The sequence below is a fragment of the Carcharhinus amblyrhynchos genome, chromosome 3 (genome assembly GCF_965287045.1).
Source record: "Carcharhinus amblyrhynchos chromosome 3, sCarAmb.v2.hapA, whole genome shotgun sequence".
NCBI classification, from domain to species: domain Eukaryota; kingdom Metazoa; phylum Chordata; class Chondrichthyes; order Carcharhiniformes; family Carcharhinidae; genus Carcharhinus; species Carcharhinus amblyrhynchos.
The window spans coordinates 48227045-48247819 of NC_137326.1; the positions used below are offsets into that span (position 1 = coordinate 48227045).

At 40.3% G+C, this 20775-nt stretch overlaps 1 protein-coding gene across 1 annotated transcript in view; it reads right to left on the minus strand.

Annotated features, from left to right (window-relative positions):
• Positions 1–414: 414 nt before the first annotated feature.
• crbn (cereblon) overlaps positions 415–20775 on the minus strand; it is a 38558-nt gene continuing 18197 nt past the window's right edge. The window contains exons 5-11 of the mRNA XM_080183815.1: positions 18574–18736; positions 16264–16326; positions 14044–14128; positions 13473–13588; positions 9657–9721; positions 2830–2961; positions 415–1941 (exon numbers count right to left, since the gene is read on the minus strand). Of these exons, the coding sequence (XP_080039941.1) occupies positions 1758–1941; positions 2830–2961; positions 9657–9721; positions 13473–13588; positions 14044–14128; positions 16264–16326; positions 18574–18736 (808 nt within the window). The 3' untranslated portion in view covers positions 415–1757. The remainder of the gene's footprint in view (positions 1942–2829; positions 2962–9656; positions 9722–13472; positions 13589–14043; positions 14129–16263; positions 16327–18573; positions 18737–20775) is intronic.

The following is a 20775-nucleotide window of genomic DNA, read 5'->3' on the forward strand; positions in this document are numbered from 1 at the left end:
TTCTTCAATGGGTTCAGTGTATTGCCATTCATTTTTAATTGCTTTGTAAAGAATATAATTCCTTTGTTTCAAGAGAAAAAAGGCAAGAACAAGCCAGCATTACTGAAAAGAGGACTGCTTCTCAGAACACCTGCAATTAACACAATGCTTTCAACGCAATGATTCTCAATTACTAAACAAGCAGTAAATTCTATTTACAAACTGTTTCCAACAAAAATAAATCCTATCCATTGGAACACCTCTTACTTAGAAACTAAGTAATTTGCCAGAACGAAAGAAGACACAGAACAGCACTGTAGTGTCTTATTAAGAAGTTGATCACATCACTACAGCATTTTATCAAATTCTGATCTAATATATTACATTTACTACTTTGAAATGCTTACAGCAGATGACAATTTTTGCAACAGCCTCAACAGACCAATAACTGCAGATTTATTGAACAAAATTACAAATGAAGCATTCATTAAGTTGCCACAATAATCTTGTTACAGGTCAGCTCCCAGATTTATGCAAAATGATTATCAAAAGGCATAACTGGACTGCTTAATGTTTTCTTGCTATAAAACATTAATATTTTAAATATAAAATTCTGGAAGTCAGCAAGCATCTTAAAAGAACACTGGAAGGAAATGCTCAGACTCATTCATTACCACCTATGTAAAATTCAAATACTATGCCCTCCTAATTGGATTGCTAACACTATCTTGCTGCTCACTAAATTGATAGGGGTGATTTTATGCAATTACTTCTGGACATTAAAAACTCATTCGTTGGGAGTGCATATCTTGAATCAGTGTGAGCATTCATAATCATGAGCATGGATGGATGAAGAATCAGAGAGACCATGCACCCAAACTTGAGACGTACCCAGCATGGGATGCGGCCCCTGACTAGAACTGCAAATTTGTAAAGTTGATTACCAGAATTTCATGCTCAGCTTCCCTTTCCTATATTTGCAAGAGCAGTGGTTGGGGAAGCAAGGCAATGAAACATCTCCTTTCAGCATCCATTCTTAGGAATGCAATCAAATTGCTGCTCCTAGTCAAGAAGCCAATTGATGCAAAGCAAGAGATTGGAAGATGGTTATTCATACAGCGATGTTTTACTTGTCCTGGAATATTCCTTGAAACACTATCTTAACGAATAACCCATACCATTCAGTCAAAAATCAACTGCTGCAACTAGAAGCTTGGAATATCACCCCATTAAAAAGATATACATGATGCACCAAACCTGAAGGAGAAAGAAAATAATGCTAGTGAATAGCCTTACCCTAAATGGTACAGCTAATCATCCCATGGTACATTTGAGAATTTCACCATCCTAAATAAAATACAATTTACCCATAATGCAAGGAACATTTTATAATAATGCCCATCAGGTTAATTTTAAAAATGATGTTTTCTCTCCCCAAAAGTCTGCATTTATTAAATCATCATGTCTGATCTGGTCGTTGGCCTACAATAATATTGTAATTTTGCACTTAATGAAAATAATGTGCAAGCTTATTTCAAATAGTGCTATGTCATTTATTTGAATTTAAACCTGAATGATTTTGCAATCATCAGATCCAGAGTCATGTTGTGCCTGCCACTCACAGCTTGCTATTTTATTGAATAACTGTTATTAGCAGAACTAGAGATTTCATCTTTTGGCACAAGTAACTACAGTGCTATTCACTTTCATTCATACTTACATACACCCGCATATATAATATATATAATAGTATATTATCATATATGTATGTGTATGTATTAAAGACATGGTCGCCAGCATCCTTCCTGCTGATTTTCATCATCTAGTTCTGGAATTCTGGGTTGCAAAGCTGACCGCGTTAATCCCCAAAATTTCTGGGGCAGCATATCTTTCTTAGTTGCTGTAAACTTCCAGCCCATATGACTTCCACAGGTACGACACTGAGCTATGGTCCATGCAAACCTGCAAAATATTTCGAATTAAAATGAAATGAGAAATCTGTAAATCATCTACAGATATAAATTAAAATTGGCATTTGTGAGAATGTCAGTAACAGTTCATATTTCTTACATGACAATTTTACTTTCTTTTTTTTGTTTTTGCATTTTCATATTATCAATAAGTTTTAAGTTTTTAAATGGAGGTTACAGAATTGCACATTACAACTTTTGTTATTACAAAGTCAGACGTGAACAATTAATTTCATTTATAGAATTTTTAAACTTGCCACAGAGTCCAATTTTGTTTCTTCTGGTTCATCCATAAAGCACTCTATACACTTGCAATTTACACAATCCCCCCTCGCCCCCAAACAAAACCACTCTATCCCACATACCATTTTCTGAGAAGCATTTACACATTTAACATTTTCCAAATCAATGCAGATATCCTCCAGCCATTTATTTTCTGTATGCTTAGGGGCTGTTATCAATTGAATGTGTCTTTCCGATACTGAGTGCTCCATTATCTAAGCAAGTTATATTTTGCGTCACAGTAAATACAAGTGGTTTAGGATCTTATTCCACTTTAATAACCCAAAAGTTTACTTTCTTCAAAGTGGTATTTGTTGCAGCTCAGAATATTGCTTGCTCAATATAAATAAACACCAGTATTTAAATAAGTGCAACTCTTGACTAGAGCTCTGCAGAAAATGAAGTCAAACATACTTTTAATGCTACATAATGGAATATGATCAAATGGTGATGTGCTGTCATGATACTAACAAAGCATTGCTAAATAAAGTAAAATTTACAAAATAAATTAGACAGTAGAACAGGAACACTTTGTAATTCAGCAGGCAATAAATAGCAAATCTGACATTGTAAATGACATGGTTAACTAAGAGATTACCCAGGGAACCAGCTATGCTGAGTTGATGGTCGACCAATTAAGTTCAGGTTGTTAGCTTTATATACGGTGAGAGTTTCATGTACATAACCATGAGGATTCACATAGGCAGCCATGGGTCCATACAAGGATAAACTTTAAAAAAGCAGATAAGAACTAGTCAAGCAGTGAATAACTATGTAAACAGAATGAAAACATACAACCCCAGCAGTAGTCCAGCTTCTACAAGAATTGGAAGATTTCAGCTTTTCATTATATATGACAATAACTTGGATGCATGAAAATACAGTTAATACTAAATTAGGAATCACAGTAAGCGTGTAAATGAGGCCAGGAAGTTACAAAAGAACGAAGGGTCCAAGTGAGTGGTCAAAACAATGGCAGATGGAGTTCAACACAGGGAGATGCAAGACCATTCAATTTCAATCGAGAAAAATTGGAATATGGATGGTGATTGATAAATCGCTAAAAGCTAGTGAGTAAGTATGAAATGTAATGAAAACATGTAACAGGATTATGCCTTCATCTTAAGGATGCTGGAATTAAAACCGATGTTTCAGTTATATAAAATCCTGGTTAAATCCTATCTGCAATAACACAAGTAGTATGACAGGTAAGGCGGATTACTATCTGGAACTATGATGTTGTGGCAATTACAGAGACTTGGATGAAAGAAGGGCTGGACTGGCAGTTTACCATTCCGGATTTAGATGCTTCAGACAAGACAGAGGGTGACAAAAGAGGTGGGGGTGTTGCTTTACTGACTAGAGAGAATGTCACAGCTATACAGAGGGAGGACATCTTGGTGGGATCACGCACTGAGGCCATATGCGTTGAACTCGGGAGCAATGCAATCTCACTTTTGGCATTGTACAAGAGTCCTCCCAACAGCCAGCGTGGAGGAACTGATATGTCAGAAAATTATGGGAAGACGTATAAACAATAGGGTTGATATGATGGGTGATTTTAAGTAGCCCAACATAAATTTGGATTCCTTTAGTGCCAGCGGTTTGGACACAGCAGAGTTGGTCAGTGTGTCCAAGAGTGCTTCTTGAGGCAATATGTAGATAGTCCAACTCAGGAAGGGGCCATCATAAACCTCATTCTGGGAAATGAGCCCAGTCAGGTGACTGATGTCTCAGTGGTGACCATTTTAGGAATAGTGATTACAATTCTATACATTTCAAAGTACTTGTACAAAAGGATAGCAGTCCCAGAGTAAAAGTACAAACTGGGGGGAGGCTAACTACAACAGTATTAGGCAGGAGCTAGGAAATATAGAGAATGGGGGCAGCTGTTCGAGGGTAAATCCACGTCTGATACATGGAAATCTTTTAAAAGTCAGTTGTTAATTCAGGACAAGTATATCTCTGCAAAAAAAGGATAAAGATGGCCAGATTTGGGAACTCTGGATGACGAGAGATTGTGAGCTTAGTGAAAAAGGAGGCATACAAATTTCAGGAAATTAATGGTAGCAGGAAAGTTTAAACAGGAACTGAGGAGGACAAAAAGGGGTTATGAAATGTCATTGGCAGGCAGGATTAAAGAGAACCCGAAGACTTTTTATGCATTTATAATGAGGAAGAGTGCAGCTAAGAAAGGGCAAGTCCACTTAAGGACAGTGGAGGGAAATTGTGTGAAGCCAGATGAGGCAGGTCAAGTCCTTAGCAAGTACTTTGCATCAGCATTCACAAAACAGAAGGATGTGGTGAATGGCAAGACTCGAAAGGAGAATGTTGACATTCTACGACATGTTGAGATAAAAAGGGAAGAGATATTGGAGGGTTTGGCAAACATTACATTTGACTAGTCCCCAGGATCAGATAAGGTCTATCCCAGGATACTGAGAGAAGCGAGGAAAGAAATTGCAGAGGCCTTGGCCAAAATCTTTGCATCCTCTTTTGCCACAGGCGAGGTAACAGAGGATTGGAGAGTAGTTAACGTTGCTCCCCTGTTTAAGGGCAGAAGTCATGATGTGGATATGCCGGCGTAGGACTGGGGTAAACACAGTAAAAAGTCTGACAACACCAGGTTTAAGTCCAACTGATTTATTTGATAGTAAACTCACAAGCTTTCGGGGTTTGTCCCTTCGTCAGGTGAAAGAGCAGCTCTGGCCTCAGGCAGAGCATATAAAGCACAGACAGTTTACAGATTAGAATGCGAATCTTTACAACTAACCTGCTGTTCAAGTCTTAAAGTGGCCGACAATGTGAGTGGAAGGAGCACTAATCACAGATTAAAGAGATGTGTATTGTCTCCAGACAGTACAGTAAGTGAGATTTTGCAAACCCAGGCAAGTCACGGGTGTTACAGATAGGGGATGGCTTCTTTAACATGTTTAGGGTGGAAGCTGGAGAAGTGGAGCATTGAGAGATTGTCTGTGGGCTTGCAGTACAGTGAGATGCTGAGGTGACCATCCTTGATGGAGATGCATGTGTCCAAGAATGTAACTGATTCTGGGGAATAGTCCATGGTGAATCTGATGGTGGGATGGAACTTGTTGATATCGTCATATAGTTGTTTCAGTGATTGTTCACCATGAGGCCAAAGGAAGAAAATGTCATCGATGTATCTAGTGTATAGCGTTGGTTGAAGAAGTCTTGTTCGAACCTGTGCATGAAGATGTTGGCATATTGAGGTGCGAATTTGGTCCCCATGGCTGTTCCGTGTGTCTGGATGAAAAACTGATTGTTGAAGGTGAAGACATTGTGGTCCAGGATAAAGCGGATGAGTTGTAAAATTGCATCTGGAAACTGGCAGTTGTCGGCATTGAGTACTGAGGCAGTCGCAGCAATGCCATCGTTGTGGGGGATGTTGGTGTAGAGCGCCGAGACATCCATTGTGATGAGGAGTGTCCCTGGTTCAACTGCTCCATTATAGGTACTCAATGCTGTGTTATCAGTACTCAATGCCGACAACTGCCAGTTTCCAGAAGCAATTTTACAACTCATCTGCTTTATCCTGGACCACGATGTCTTCACCTTCAACAACCAGCTTTTCATCCAGACACACGGAACAGCCATGGGGACCAAATTCGCACCTCAATATGCCAACATCTTCATGCACAGGTTTGAACAAGACTTCTTCGCCGCACAGAATCTTCAACCGACGCTATACACTAGATACATCGATGACATTTTCTTCCTTTGGCCTCATGGTGAACAATCACTGAAACAACTATATGATATCAACAAGTTCCATCTCACCATCAGACTCACCATGGACTATTCCCCAGAATCAGCTGCATTCTTGGACACACGCATCTCCATCAAGGATGGTCATCTCAGCATCTCACTGTACTGCAAGCCCACAGACAATCTCACAATGCTCCACTTCTCCAGCTTCCACCCTAAACATGCTAAAGAAGCCCTCCCCTACGGACGAGCCCTCCCCTACGGACGAGCCCTCTGTATACACAGGATTTGCTCAGATGAAGAGGATCGTGACAGACACCTCCAGACGCTGAAAGATGCCCTCATAAGAACAGGATATGGCGCTCGACTCATAGATTGACAGTTCTGATGCGCCACAGCAAAAAACTGCGCCGATCTCCTCAGAAGACAAACACAGGGCACGGTGGACAGAGTACCCTTCGTTGTCCAGTACTTCCCCAGATCGGAGAAGCTACGACATCTTCTCCGGAGTCTTCAACATATCATCGATGAAGATGAACATCTCGCCAGGACCATCCCCACACCCCTACTTCTTGCTTTCAGACAACCACGCAACCTCAAACAGACCATTGTTCGCAGCAAATTAGCCAGCCTTCAGGAGAACAGTGACCACAAGACCACAAAACCCTGTCACAGCAACCTCTGCAAGACATGCCGGATCATGGACATGGATGACATCATCACACATGAGAATACCATCCACCAGGTACACGGTACATACTCTTGCAACTCAGCCAACGTTGTCTACCTGATACATTGCAAGAAAGGATGTCCCAAAGCATGGTACACTGGGGAGACCATGCAGACGCTACGACAACGGATGAATGAACATTGCTTGACAATCGCCAGGCAAGACTGTTCCCTTCCTGTTGGCGAACACTTCAGTGGTCACGGGCATTCAGCCTCTGACCTTTGGGTAAGCATTCTCCAAGGCGGTCTTCACGACACACGACAGTGCAAAGTCACTGAGCAGAGACTGAGAGCCAAGTTCCGCGCACGAGGACAGTCTCAACAGGGATCTTGGGTTCATGTTGCACAATCTGTAACCCCTGTGACTTGCCTGGGTTTGCAAAGCCTCACGTACTGTACTGTCAATACGCATCTCTTTAACCTGTGATCAGTGCTCCTTCCACTCACATTGTTGGCCACTTTAAGACTTGAACAGTAGGTTAGGTGTAAAGATTTGCATTCTAATCAGTAATCTGTAAACTGTCTGTGCTTTATATGCTCTGCCTGAGGCCAGAGCTCTCCATTCACCTGACGAAGGGACAAACCCTGAAAGCTTGTGAGTTTACTATCAAATAAATCGGTTGGACTTAAACCTGGTGTTGTCAGACTTTTTACTAAGGGCAGAAGAGACAATCAGGGAAATTACAAGTCTGTGAGTCTTACATCAGCAGTGGGGAAATTATTGGAGAAGATTCTGAAGGTCAGAATATACACATCTGGAAGAGAATAGGTTTATTAGGCAGCATGGTTTTGTGAAGGGGAGGTCATGTCTGACAAACTTGATTGAGTTATTTGAGGAAGTGGCAAGAAAAATTGATCAAGGTAGGGCAGTGGATGTTGTATGCATGGACTTTAAAGCTTTCAGTAAGGTTCCTCATGGCAGGCTGATACAGAAGTCATATGGGATTCGAGGTGAGCTGATAAGATGGATACAAAACTGGCTTGGGCATAGAAAGCAGAGAGTAGCAGTGGAAGGATACTTTTCTAACTGGAAGTCTGTGACAAGCAGTATTCCACAAGGATCAGTGCTGCGGCCTCTGTTGTTTGTAATGTACATAAATGGTTTGGAGGTAAATTTAGGTGGTCTGATTAGTAAGTTTGCACAATACAAAAATTGGGGGAGTAACGGATAGTGAGGTGGATTATCGGGGACACAGAAGGATATAAACCGGCTGGAGGCCTGGGCAGATGGAATTTAACTCGGACAAATGTGAGGCGATACGGTTTGGAAGATCTACTGCAGAACAAAAGCATACAGTAAATGGTAAATTAGAAATATTAGCATACAGATGGATCCAGGCATGCAGATCTACAGTGCCCTGAAGGTGGCAACTCAGGTGGACAAGGTGGTTAAGATGGCATGCTAGCCTTCATTGGTCAGGGAATTGAGTATAGGAATTGGAAAATCATGTTACAGCTGTATATGACTTTGGTTTGGCCGCATTTGAAGTATTGTGTACAATTCTTGTCATCACACTCCCGAAGGATGTTGATGCATCGGAAAGGGTGCAGAAGAGATTTACCAGGATGTCGGTTTGGAGGATATGGATTATGACGAAAAGGTTGAACAAATTGGATTGTTTTCATTGGCATGTCGGAGGATGAGGGGGGACCTGAAAGAGATTTACAAGATTGTGCAGGCTTGGACAGAGTGGATAGTCAGTGTCTTTTTCCCAGGGTCGAAAGGTTAATTACTCAGGGACACAAGTTGAAAATGAGAGGGAGAAAGTTCAAAAGAGGTGCAGGTTTTTCACATAGACGGTGGTGAATTCCTGTAGAGGTGATGGTGGAAGCAGATTCTATAACAATTTTGAAAAGGCATCACGATAGATGCATGAATAGGCAGGGAATAGAGGGATATAGACCACACAGAGGCAACAAAATAGTAGATTGGAGAGACACGTGTTGGCACGGACTTGGTGGGCTGAAAGACCTGTTCCTGTGCTGTACTGTTCTTTGTTGTTTGTATAGCAATGTTACTTAGGAGTGAAATGAGGAAAGAATGTAACAGTAATGGAAGTCTGGGATCCTCTCCCCATGTGACGTGGGATTAATCAATTGACATTCAAGACCAAGATGGATTTTTTTTTTGGGTTAGGCAAGGAAGAATATTAAGGGAATAAGGAGCAAAGGGACAAGAAGAGTGAAGGCTGGCCACAATCAAACAGAATGGGGAAATTCACTCGAGACAGAATGGCTGCCTCCTCTTTGTACTTTCAAATGTCCCAAAACAACATGGCCATCCTTATTAGGGTTGTTAAGTAATAACCACATCCTAACTGTCAAAAAGAATATTTTGTATAGTGCAACAATGGGCTGGAGAACACAGTTTCCTAATGGAAGACCTGGTAAGAGATAACTTCAACATTCATTTGCAGTGACTGAAAACAATTTTTTTAAAAGAAGTTTTCTCTTTTAAACTGATGTTTTGGGATTTGAATTACAGATTTTTTTACCCCCATTATTATGGGAAAGCTGGTTCTGATTCTCAGCTTTAGTAGATTTGAACTGACTCTCACATTTTACAGAATTAAGGCGATATTGTTAGTGCTTGGCAATATTGGGGAATTATTTGGTGCAAGAAAGCTGTGAATAGGAATTGGGGGATGAATTACAAATTTAATTCATAGATGGATTTCAGGTGTTTGGAAATGGGGGCTGGATGTCAATTTTGACTTTTTGAATGGCACTTTTGCAATATGATGATGGAGGCTTCAGTAACTGTATTAGTATTAAAATTTGTACCAAAACCATGAGTAAATTAAACTGATTTAATGTTCTGACTTAAACATTATCACCATCTTTTGTTCTGCATAATCATAACTTTAATTATGCAGCTCTGGGTGTTAGCATTACTAACAGACCAGGATTTCATGCTTTGTTACAGAAGTAAAACACCACTGTGACTGCATCAAAAGGGAAACTTACCTGAAAATATCATTTTTGGTGGTTATTTCCGTGTGGTAACATCTTTTACAACAAAGAGATGTACACTGTAAATGAGAAATTGATTATAGATAATCAATGAAGATTTTAATTCTGTTAGCATATTTGACAAGAACGTTACAGTAGGATTACACTCAATATACATATTTAGTTCGGTGTATGGTAATTCCTGTTACTTATGCTATATACTGCAGTGTATTAAAAAAATCTCCCTTCTTAAGACTGCAACTTATTTGGGTCTCTGGAAAGGAACACCAGCAAATCTAACTGGCAGTTCCAAGACAGTTCTTGAATACATTGTTCTGATCTGTTGAACAACAGCTCTTTAATTCCACTGCCCAGGTGCTGAGAAAACCTGTGCAAGTGATATCCGTCAGCGTTTGACAATTGACTCACTGGCATGCTTCCATCAGCTGGTGCCAGTAACTAGTTTGTGTCTGTAGCATCCAGTGTGCCACTGGGTGAAGCCCTCATTACCACTTGCTGGCCCTTTCTCCTTCCTCCACTGCTATCTATTGTACCACTGGCCTAAGCCTCTCTTTCACTGCTCCTTTCCTATCCTATCCTGTACTCTTGCTTCCCCTCTTCCTTTCCTCTACCTCTCACTCACAACCCCTTTCCCAGCACTGATCAGCACCTTAGGGACAAAGGAGGGGAACTATGTCTAGAGCCCGAGGGAATGGGGGAGATCCTGAATGAATACTTTGCATCAGTATTCACAAAGGAGAGGGACTTGTTGTCTGGAAATGTCTTGGAGGGAGTTGTCGACCCGTTGGAAAAAATCTCCATTACAAGGGAGTAAGTGTTAGGGTTTTCAGGTAACGTTAAAACTGACAAATCTCCGGGGCCTGATGGCATTTATCCTAGGCTGCTCAGGGAAACGAGAGATGAAATTGCTGGGCCTCTGACAGAAATCTTTTGTCTCTTCTTTGGACACAGCTGAGGTCCCAGAGGATTGGAGAATAGCAAATGTGGTACCGTTGTTTAAAAAGGGTAGTAGGGATAACCTGGGTAACTATAGGCTGGTGAGCTTGACGTCAGCGGTAGGGAAGTTGTTAGAGAGGATTCTTAGAGATAGGATGTATGCGCATTTAGAACATAGCAATCTGATTAGTGACAGGCAACATGGCTTTGTAAAGGGGAGGTCGTGCCTTACAAATCTGGTAGAATTTTTTGAGGAGGTGACAAAAATGGTTGACGAAGGACGAGCTGTGGATGTCGTCTATATGGATTTCAGTCAGGCATTTGACAAAGTCCCTCATGGCAGGTTGGTGAAAAAGGTTAAGGCTCATGGGATACAAGAACAGGTGGCTAGATGAGTTGAGAACTGGCTTGGCAACAGGAGACAGCAGTGAAAGGGTCTTTTTCTAGCTGGAGGTCTGTGACTAGTGGTGTTCCGCAGGGCTCCGTACTGGGACCTCTGCTATTTGTAATATATATATACATACATATATAAATGATTTGAAAGGGGGAGTAACTGGTGTGATCAGCAAGTTTGCAGATGACATGAAGATGGCTGGACTTGCTGATAGTGATGAACAATTTCAGACAATACAGCAGGATATAGATAGGGTGGTAAATTGGGCAGTGAAATGGCAGATGGAATTTAATCCAGATAAATGTGAGGTGATGCATTTTGGAAGAAATAATGTAGGGGGGAGTTATACAATAAATGGTAGGACCATTAAGCGTATAGAGTATAAAGGGGCCGAGGTGTGCAAGTTCACAAGTTCTTGAAGGTGGCAGTACAGGTGGAGAAGGTGGTGAAGAAGGCATATGGTATGCTTGCCTTTATAGGAAGGGATATAGAGTATAAAAGCTGGCATCTAATGTTGCAGTTGTAAAGAACATTGGTTAGTCCAGTTCTGGTTGCCGCACTACTGGAAGGATGTGGAGACCTTGAAGAGAGTGCAGAGGAGGTTTACCAGGATGCTGCCTGGTATGAAAGGTCTTAGCTATGACGAGAGATTGGGCAAATTGGGGTTGTTCTCCCTGGAAAGACAGAGAATGAGGGGAGACCTAATAGAGGTGTATAAGATTATGAAGGGTATAGATAGAATGAACAGTGGGAGGCTTTTTCCCAGGTTGGATGCGAAAATCATGAGGGGTCATGGCCTTAAAGTGAGAGGGGCGAGGTATAATTCAGATGTTAGAGGGAGGTTTTTCACAGTGTTGTGGGGGCCTGGAATGCACTGCCAAGTAGGTTGGTGGAGGCAGGCACACTAGAGTTGTTTAAGGCATACCTAGACAGGCACATGAGCAGACTAGAGATGGAGAGATACAGAAGAACGTTCTAGTTAAGGATCAAGAGCCTCAGGACGTTCCTGGAAATCAATAGATTCCTATGGGCCGTCCAATATATTTTATGGCTCACCTATCTCTTACGTTGGAGCTACTGGGGATCTTCCGTGAATGTCTATATAGGCTGTTGTATGTTTTTTGATGTCTTTATTTTACATCCACAGGCGATTCACTCCACCTTGTTGGCCAACAAGGGGCATACACGCGGCGGGTCGTGCAAGGGCTGCTCTTGGATGTTGCTTTGAGAGTTGCCTAGTGCTTCACGTCATTAGCGTACGCTTAAACTGGACAACTGACGGGCAACACGACAGCTCAGTGACTATCACTGTTTGCTGTGCAGTTACAGGGGCCCGGGTCGGATCTCCAACTTGGGTCGGTGTTTGCGGTAGTTTGCACGTTCTCCCTGTGCTTGCATGGGTTTTCTCCGGGTGCTCTGGTTTCCTCCCACACCCCAAAAACATGCTTTTAGGCTGACTGGTATTAATAAATTGACCCTAAATTGGATCTTCCTTAATCTGGTGCACATATAATTCTCTAAATTTGCACCCCTTTATTGTGGAGTCCATGAGATGGAGACAAAAGTCGTAGGTAGGAGGAGGATTGGAATGAGGCACTCAGTGTTAAAACGGGCGGTGCGGGCTTGTAGGGCCGAAGGGCCTGTTTCCTGTGCTGTGTTGTTCTTTGTTTTGTTCTTTGATCAGCTACTGACTAAACAGCCCTGTACATTATCCACACCCTCTGAAAAATACAACAGGGATTAGATTTTTACTTTTTTTAAATGGGATGTGGGCATTTGTTGCCTTTGAACTGAGTGATTTGCTTGGCCATTTCAGAAGACAGTTAACAGTTAACCACATTACCGTGGATTATCTAGACTAGACAAATATATCCCTTCCTAAAGGACAGTGGGTTTTGCCATTACCGAGACTTGTTTTAAATTCAATTTCAGATTTTAATAATCAAATTTAAATTCCAGCTACCATGGTGGGATTTGAACCTATGCCTCCAGAGCATTAGTGTGGGTCGCTGAATTACTAGTCCATTGACATTACTGTTACATTTCTGTTTCCCCCTTGTTAGAGTAAAGCAACACACTATCCATTCTTATAAAATAAAAGGCAATTAAAAAGAAAGAGGATATAGTATTGTTTGCAGCTTTGCGTTCAAGGTGCAACTCTTTCCCGGTTGTGTTTTTCCTCCTGCTATATTTGATACAAGCAGCTGCCTGGGACATTGTTCCAAGTGATGTCACAGGCATTTCAACTATACATGACGAAAGTGCGCTCTCTGCACCTGTGGCACCACCAAACTCAACCTTTACTGATTGGATATTGGCTTCAGTTGAAGAGCAGCAGCACTTTTTAAACATTTAATTATATAGCAGAATTGTTTCTTTGGCTTTTGTAGCTGGTGCAATGCAGCATAATTTACTAGTTAGGCCAACTTAAACGCACAACTTTGATTAATTCCTGTAACATTCAATCTTCGTGCACTTACTTTGTCCATCAGATCCAATTCACAACGCAGTCGCTGAATGGCACTCCCGATTTTTAGAAGTTCGATTCTTAAGCCATCATCAATAGGTAAACAAGCAGCAACTCTGTAAGAAAAATCTAAACACAGTAATTAATCATTTCTGTTGATGAAATGATAGCAAAATCACTCCCCTCCATCTCTAAAGTCCTTCTATCTTCTCAATATACGCAAATTTAAATACTCTAGATCTAATACTTATTGGAAGATTCATTAATATTTTAATGGAAGTAGCAAGAGTGATTAGTTAAGAGTTATACAGTACAGAAAAGGCCTTTTGGCCCACTGAGTCTGCACTTACAATAACTACTACTAAAGTTGCACTAATCCCAATTTTCCTGCACTTGGCCCATATCAAATGATAGAGTTCATTTCAGTTTATTCTGTTTAAATGGGATTGTTAACCCTCTCAACATGTAGTTAAATACTTTGAACCAAGTTACTTCTAAAAAAATGAACTCAGTTTTGCATTACAGAAGAACAACTTCTTGAAGCTGAAGGATGAAACCAACAAAGACATTTAATTAATTCTTACCTACAGGGTTTGAAGGAAGTGAATCATCCTTGAGATTTTCATCCCACTCACGCAGCTGTACTTTCATTCTTTCCATTAATATTTCCTATATGTGGACAGAAGTAAAAAAACTGCAAGCACCTAAAAATCATTGATCACACTTTAATAATGCTTCATACAACACGTATTTTAATGAACACAATTGTAACACTGTCTGAATTATCCCCTTGCCAATTCTATTCATTTTCTCAAGGCATTTTACAACGATTGCTTTATGTCCTTCTTGCTGCATGGAACTGAAATCAAGCTTTCTGGCAAAAAAGCCTCCATTAATCTTCTTTTCTCTCATCTCATCTTGAAAGGCTCCCCAGCATGCCTTTGCTACGTCATTAAAATTGCCAGTAGTTGTGAAAGCTTAGACAATGAATTCTGGCAGACCATCATATCCAAGTCTTGTTCCAGATATCCACAAACTATAGACTTCTGCATAGGCATAATAGTCAAGATATGGTGCAATGGTTCAGGAAAATTCACTTGGGAGCATGTTGAATCACTTGACAGGATTTTAAAATAATAAGTCAACACACCTCCGTGGTGTATTTAAATGGAAAACCTCTCAATGTTTGGAAATCTGTTTATCAATCTAAACGTAACTGTCAATTTATCCTGAACATTTCTCTAAAATATATTTGAGGTCTAGACGTGAAAGGGGATAAAATATAACCAGGATGTTACAACAAACAATATATTAAATCACAAGAAGTTAATTTTGTGGTTAACACAAGATGGTTAAAATCTTATAATAGGTCAGGTCCTCCTGGCGCAATGAATAACTGAGTAAGGGTGTACACACCCCAACTTCAGCATGGTTTGCTCGTATTGGAAAAAAATCTCTAAACATTAAGTTGTTCACTTTTACTTCATTTTAGTCTTTAATTTCACATCCCTGTGCTTTCTACCTTTTCTATCTGCTTTCATTACTGCCCATTGCTGTAGTGCTCTTTCACATTTTATACTTCCTTTAGCCTTTCTTTCTCTTTCAATAGGCAGTGAAAATAACATAATAGGGCTCAGCTGAATAGCTGAGTCAGAAGCACCAGCTAACAGTAGAATCAGACTCAAGAGAGTAGCCAGGTTAAAGATGATCAAGGTGTCTGGGACAGTGGGAAGCAATGTTCATGATACAACTGCGTACTGGGGATAGAGTCCAAATGTTCTGTTTCGGCTTCAGCTAACTACGAAGACCAGACTCAGCCTTTAAGGTCAGTCAGATGTTCAAAGATGGACAATTTTTCCATTTCTATCTCAGTACTGAGTCAAAGATAAATACTTTTAAACATTCTTGTAGCTCACCTCAGAAACTCTACTAGACTTCATAGAATCATAGAAATGTAACAGTACAGAAAGAGGCCACTCAGCCCATCGAGTCTGCACTGACCACAATCCCATGCAGGCCCTACCTCCATATCCCTACATACTTACCCACTAATTCCTCTAACGTACACACCTCAGGACACTAAGGGCAATTTTAACATGACCAATCAACCTAACCCGCACATCTTTGGACTGTGGGAGGAAACTGGAACATCTGGGGAGGAAACCCACGCATACACGAGGAGAATGTGCAAATTCCACACAGACAGGTGACCCAAGCCGGGAATCGAACCCAGGTCCCTGGAGCTGTGAAGCAACAGCGCCAACCACTGCGCTACCATGTCGCCCCAAATACAGACATCTGAATATGAGAGACAGGACAAAGATAATTTGATCCATTCAACCTGTCCCACATAATAACTTGGCTTGAAACCAACAGATTGTATATCATAGTCTTAAGCACACAGATCCTTCAGCTTTAAGACATCTCCCGAGTCCTGTCCAGATGATAAGACAAGTATCTTTGCATTGTTGGCTGCAGTGCGAGAAATTATTTTAAAGTATTTTAACTTAATTTGCAGTAGGAACAACCTCACAACAATCACACGCAAGGGATGACTCGAGTGAAAACACAAACCTGCCACAGGACTTAAAGGCACATAGAAACTTATAAAATCAAAGAAACTTACAGTACAGGAGGTAGCCTTGGTGGTACAGAGGGAACTTTACACTGTATATATCTGATTTAAGGATTCTTCATGCCAACAATCGATAACTAAAATGAAATAGCATTCCACTTTGCAATATTGACATCTGTCATTTCGATTACTACAAAAGTACATAAAGGAAATTTAGATTTATACTCACTGCATCATACAAAGAGTACACCCACGGAGGCCACCAAGTCAGATTTGCACAGTGGAACTTTCTCTAAAGACAGCAAACAATGAAAATTAAAACTCGTGAGAACGTATGTAAAATTAATCCCTAAAACACATTTTTGATTTGATTTATTATTGTCACATGTATTTATGTATAGTGAAAAGTATTGTTTCTTGCGTGCTACACAAAGCATACCGTTCATAAAGGAAGGAAGGAAGAGAATGTAGAACATAGTGTTATAGTCATAGCTAGGGTGTAGAGAAAAGATCAACTTAGTGCGAAGTAGGCCCATTCAAAAGTCTGATAGCAGCAGAAGCTGTACTTGAGTCGGTTGGTTCATAACCTCAGATTTATATATTTTTTCCCAATGGAAGGTGGTGGAAGAGAGAATGTCTGGGGTGCATGGGGTCCTTAATTATGCTGGCTGCTTTGCTGAAGCAGCAGGAAGTGTAGACAGAGTCAATGGATGGGATGGATTGAATCTTCTCATAGTTGATAAGACTACTCAGGAAAGGTAGAGCTTTGGAGCTTGACTGGACAGTATAACATGTTACTGAGGCAGCCTTCTGCAGGGATATGCCAACGACAGATCGCTCATTCAAAGGGTACCTGAGAGAAGGCAATAACCAAAGACCAATTACTGACCCAACCAGTCCACAGATAAAGAATGTGAATAAAATAAATTTGTTTGTACATACTAGCTTTTTAGTGCTCCTTTTAGTAAGTTCTGCATTCTAATCATGCTCTGGTCAAGAAAATTATTTTGTGTTTGTTCTATTCACATTCTTTATCTATGGAATATGCAGCACTGTAACTTGCATTCAATTTATCCAAACATGGAAAACTAAGCGAAAATTTTTAAGGAAAAATATATTTAAAGAGGCCTGAATTTTTCAACTAATGTATGATTGCACTGGTATAGCCTTTTCTGAGTGAGTGATCACTATAATACATTTACGATCATCTGTTGAGATGAGTATGATTGGAAGAAGTTTGCATCCAAAATGTTTTGCTCAATTTTTGATGGGGACAGTTTAACAGACATCTGTTGTTTTGCTGGTGGAAGAGTCATCCTGTGTTCCTCTCGTATACTCGTCAACATTTTTGAAAGGACTGACCTTGCTGAACTGGAAGCCTTCAAGAATAACAGTGTATTATTTTAGAAGCTCCTTGGCCAATGAAAATTATTGCAATGTTAAAGCATCAATAGATTGTACATTTCAAGCTGGTGAGATTTTACCCTTTTAAGCATCAACAATCGGATGGCTCAAACACTCATTTACAAAGACAGTCCATTTCAAATGATAATGTTATAAAGATATTGAGCCCTATATGATGCCAATAGGCATCAAAACCACTATTGCTGTCTTATTTAAGAAACTCCCTGGCCTATGAAAATTATTGCATTTAACAGGAATCTAGATGAACATACGAGGGAGAAAAGAAGGATATGTTGAAGGTGGTAGAAAAGAAGTATGAGGAAGTTAGTGTGGAACATAAACATGGAGAGCTCTGATATAAGATGATTGATCTGAAACTCTGGGCATAATTTTACCAACACATGGGTAAGGAAACAAACTCAGTTTGGCCATTAAGATAGTGGAGAACAACATGTGCCCCATCACTGTCCTGACCCCTGAAAAGTTTCAAACAGCAGGCAGTGGAGTGGCTGGCTGATTTTCATAATTATGGCTCCTGTTACAGATCATATTCTCAATCGCCAAAATATTAACTTCTTACATACCTGTCTCATGCCTGCCTCAATACACTCACTTCATCTGGTGGATTTGCTGGTCCTTTGTTTTGGCCAGCAGCATTATGGTTTCACCTGGTATCCTTAATTGAGCGGTGAGCCCATACACAGCCAATTAGGAAGCCACTAGGGGTAAAACTTTTGAGCCAGTCTCACTCCCCACAACAGCAGGCTCAGTGCCCATTTGTTGGCTCAATGTCAGTGTTCTGAAGCATTAACTTTGTTTTTTTTTCACCACAGATGCTGCCTGACCTGCTGAGTATTTCCAGCCTTTTCTGTTTCTGTTACAGTCTTGTTGGGTCAAATGGTCTGTTTATACAATGCAAATGCTACGCAATATGCAAAGAATGTAAGTTGCATTTTCTACAGACTTAATATTCCAGAAACAAAAAATTTTCAATTCAGAGACAGAATCAATATCTGTATGAAGTCAATTATTAATAGAAATCAGGTCATCCAAGAACAGTTCGAGACCTGCTTCGCATTTACTACTAAAACGACAACTTGGACAGTGATACATTTAAACAGAATATCGAACCAACCTTCTGATATTTCTGCCACCATCTCTGATTTTGTTTTAACCTGTTTGCAGGTGGCTTATTTGAGGCAAACATGTGAAGTTTGTTAAGTGAATTAAGCTGTACTCCTGATATGCTTGAAGGGAGGACCCACTCTGGTAGAATCTGAACCTTTGCCACTCGAATTCTAGGAACAAATTTAAATAATATTTGTTAGCGTACAATAAATTACCTCTGTTGTGATATCTACATATTGCAGAATGGACAAGGGAGGGAAAAAAAAAGAGAATTCTTGTCATTTTACACTTGATATCACAGGCAAGATTCAAAAACATGGACAACAGAAACACAAACACAAATGGTGTCATGCTTCAACGTCTGATGATGGGTTCAGAAACTGCGACAAAACTTTAATCTCCACGAAAGTACATATGTTTTCAGGAAAATGAATAGCTGCTGCTCCACGTTACATATTAATAGCATCTCATACATCTGAAAGTGACAAAGTAGCACACCAACAGTTTTATATAATTTGCACAACATACCTCAGCCCTCAATAGCAACCTGATAGGCCAATCCTACTGTTTCCTTTTAAAAATCAGCTCAAGGACAACCAAAACATTACAAACCTACTACATATTCTGAATATTCCTTCTTGACCTTGACTTGTAGGCTTTGATGTGAATGTCCACACTACCTTCACCTACTCCTCATACCCATTTTCTCAATGTGTGGGACTAGACTTGCCATATTTCAATTTTATCTATCCAGTCATTGACAGACAATCATTTGCAACGGTTTTTCTTCCTGTTCCCATATCATTATCTCTGGAATTCCTGCAAGAATACATCCTTACTCCTCCCGCATGGCTACCTCTTGGTGACATCTTCAGAAAACACATTAAGGTCAACATGTACACTGATTGTAGTTAGCACAACCTACAATCACCTCTCCTGACCCCTCCATTGGCTCTAAATGATCAGACTCCTTATCCACCAGCCAGATATTTTCTCTAAATATTGGGAAGACCAAATTCATTGCCTTCATTCTGTTAAACTCCATTCCACACTTATTAATTCTATTTCATTTCCCTGGCAAATGTCTGGAGCTAACCGGACTGCTCGTAATCCTGGCATTATATTTGACCCCAATTGTGCTTCTGATCACATATCCGCAGCACGTCCAAGACCAGCTACTTCCCTATCACCTTGTGGTTGCTCCAGCCCCAGCTCCCCATCCGCTGTTGAAACCCTCATCTGGACCTTTGTTACTTGTAGACTTAACAGTCTTGGTTGGCCTCCCATCTTCCACCCTCAATAAACTGAAGCTTATCCTAAACTTTATTGTTCATATCCTAACTTGTGCCATGTTCCATTCATCCATCATCCCCGCACTTGATGGGCTACACTGGCTCTTAATTAAGCAACACTTCAATTCTCATCCTTGTTTTCTAATTCTGTCATGGCATTGCCCCTCGCTATCTTTACAACTTCCGACAGCCGCACAGTTGTCTGGAATATCTGCATTTTCCCAATTCTGAATTCTTGAACATCTCCAATTTCAACATATCCTCAGTGTCTTGAAACACAATGGCCTGGAATTTGATCCCTAAACCCCACCAGCTTGCTTATTATCTTTAAAGAGCTCCTTATAATCAGCCTCTTTGACCCAGCTCTCGATCATCTGCCATAATACCTCACGTTGTTGTTCAGAGTCAAATTTTGATAAAGCCCATGGAGTGCCTTGGGTCATTTCACTCCGTTTGGCATTATATAAATGCAAGTTGCTATTGCATGTTAATGATAGATCTGTTAAGATTTCCCAACTGAACATGTGACAATAATGCCAGCACTCCTACTTCTACATTATTAGCTAAAATCAACACATCAACCCTGAATATTTTTGCCCTAACCAGGTGTGTTATCAGGGAAGATTTTAAGCTATTTTGTTAGGCATAAATCTACTAGCTAATATCTTTTGCAATGGTAAATTTTCTATGAGTATTTTTTATTTTCAATTTGGATCTCAGCACTGAAAGGCAGTCAATAATTAACAAATTCCAAATATTCAGAGAAACATTAACAACCAAAACTGGAAATTCAAAAGTGTCAATGTTTGCTCTCAGCACCTAAAATATTTTCCAGACGTTGCTGGATTCCGGGGAAGTGCCGGATGATTGGAAAGCGGCTAATGTTACGCCGTTGTTTAAGAAGGGTGCCAGGCAAA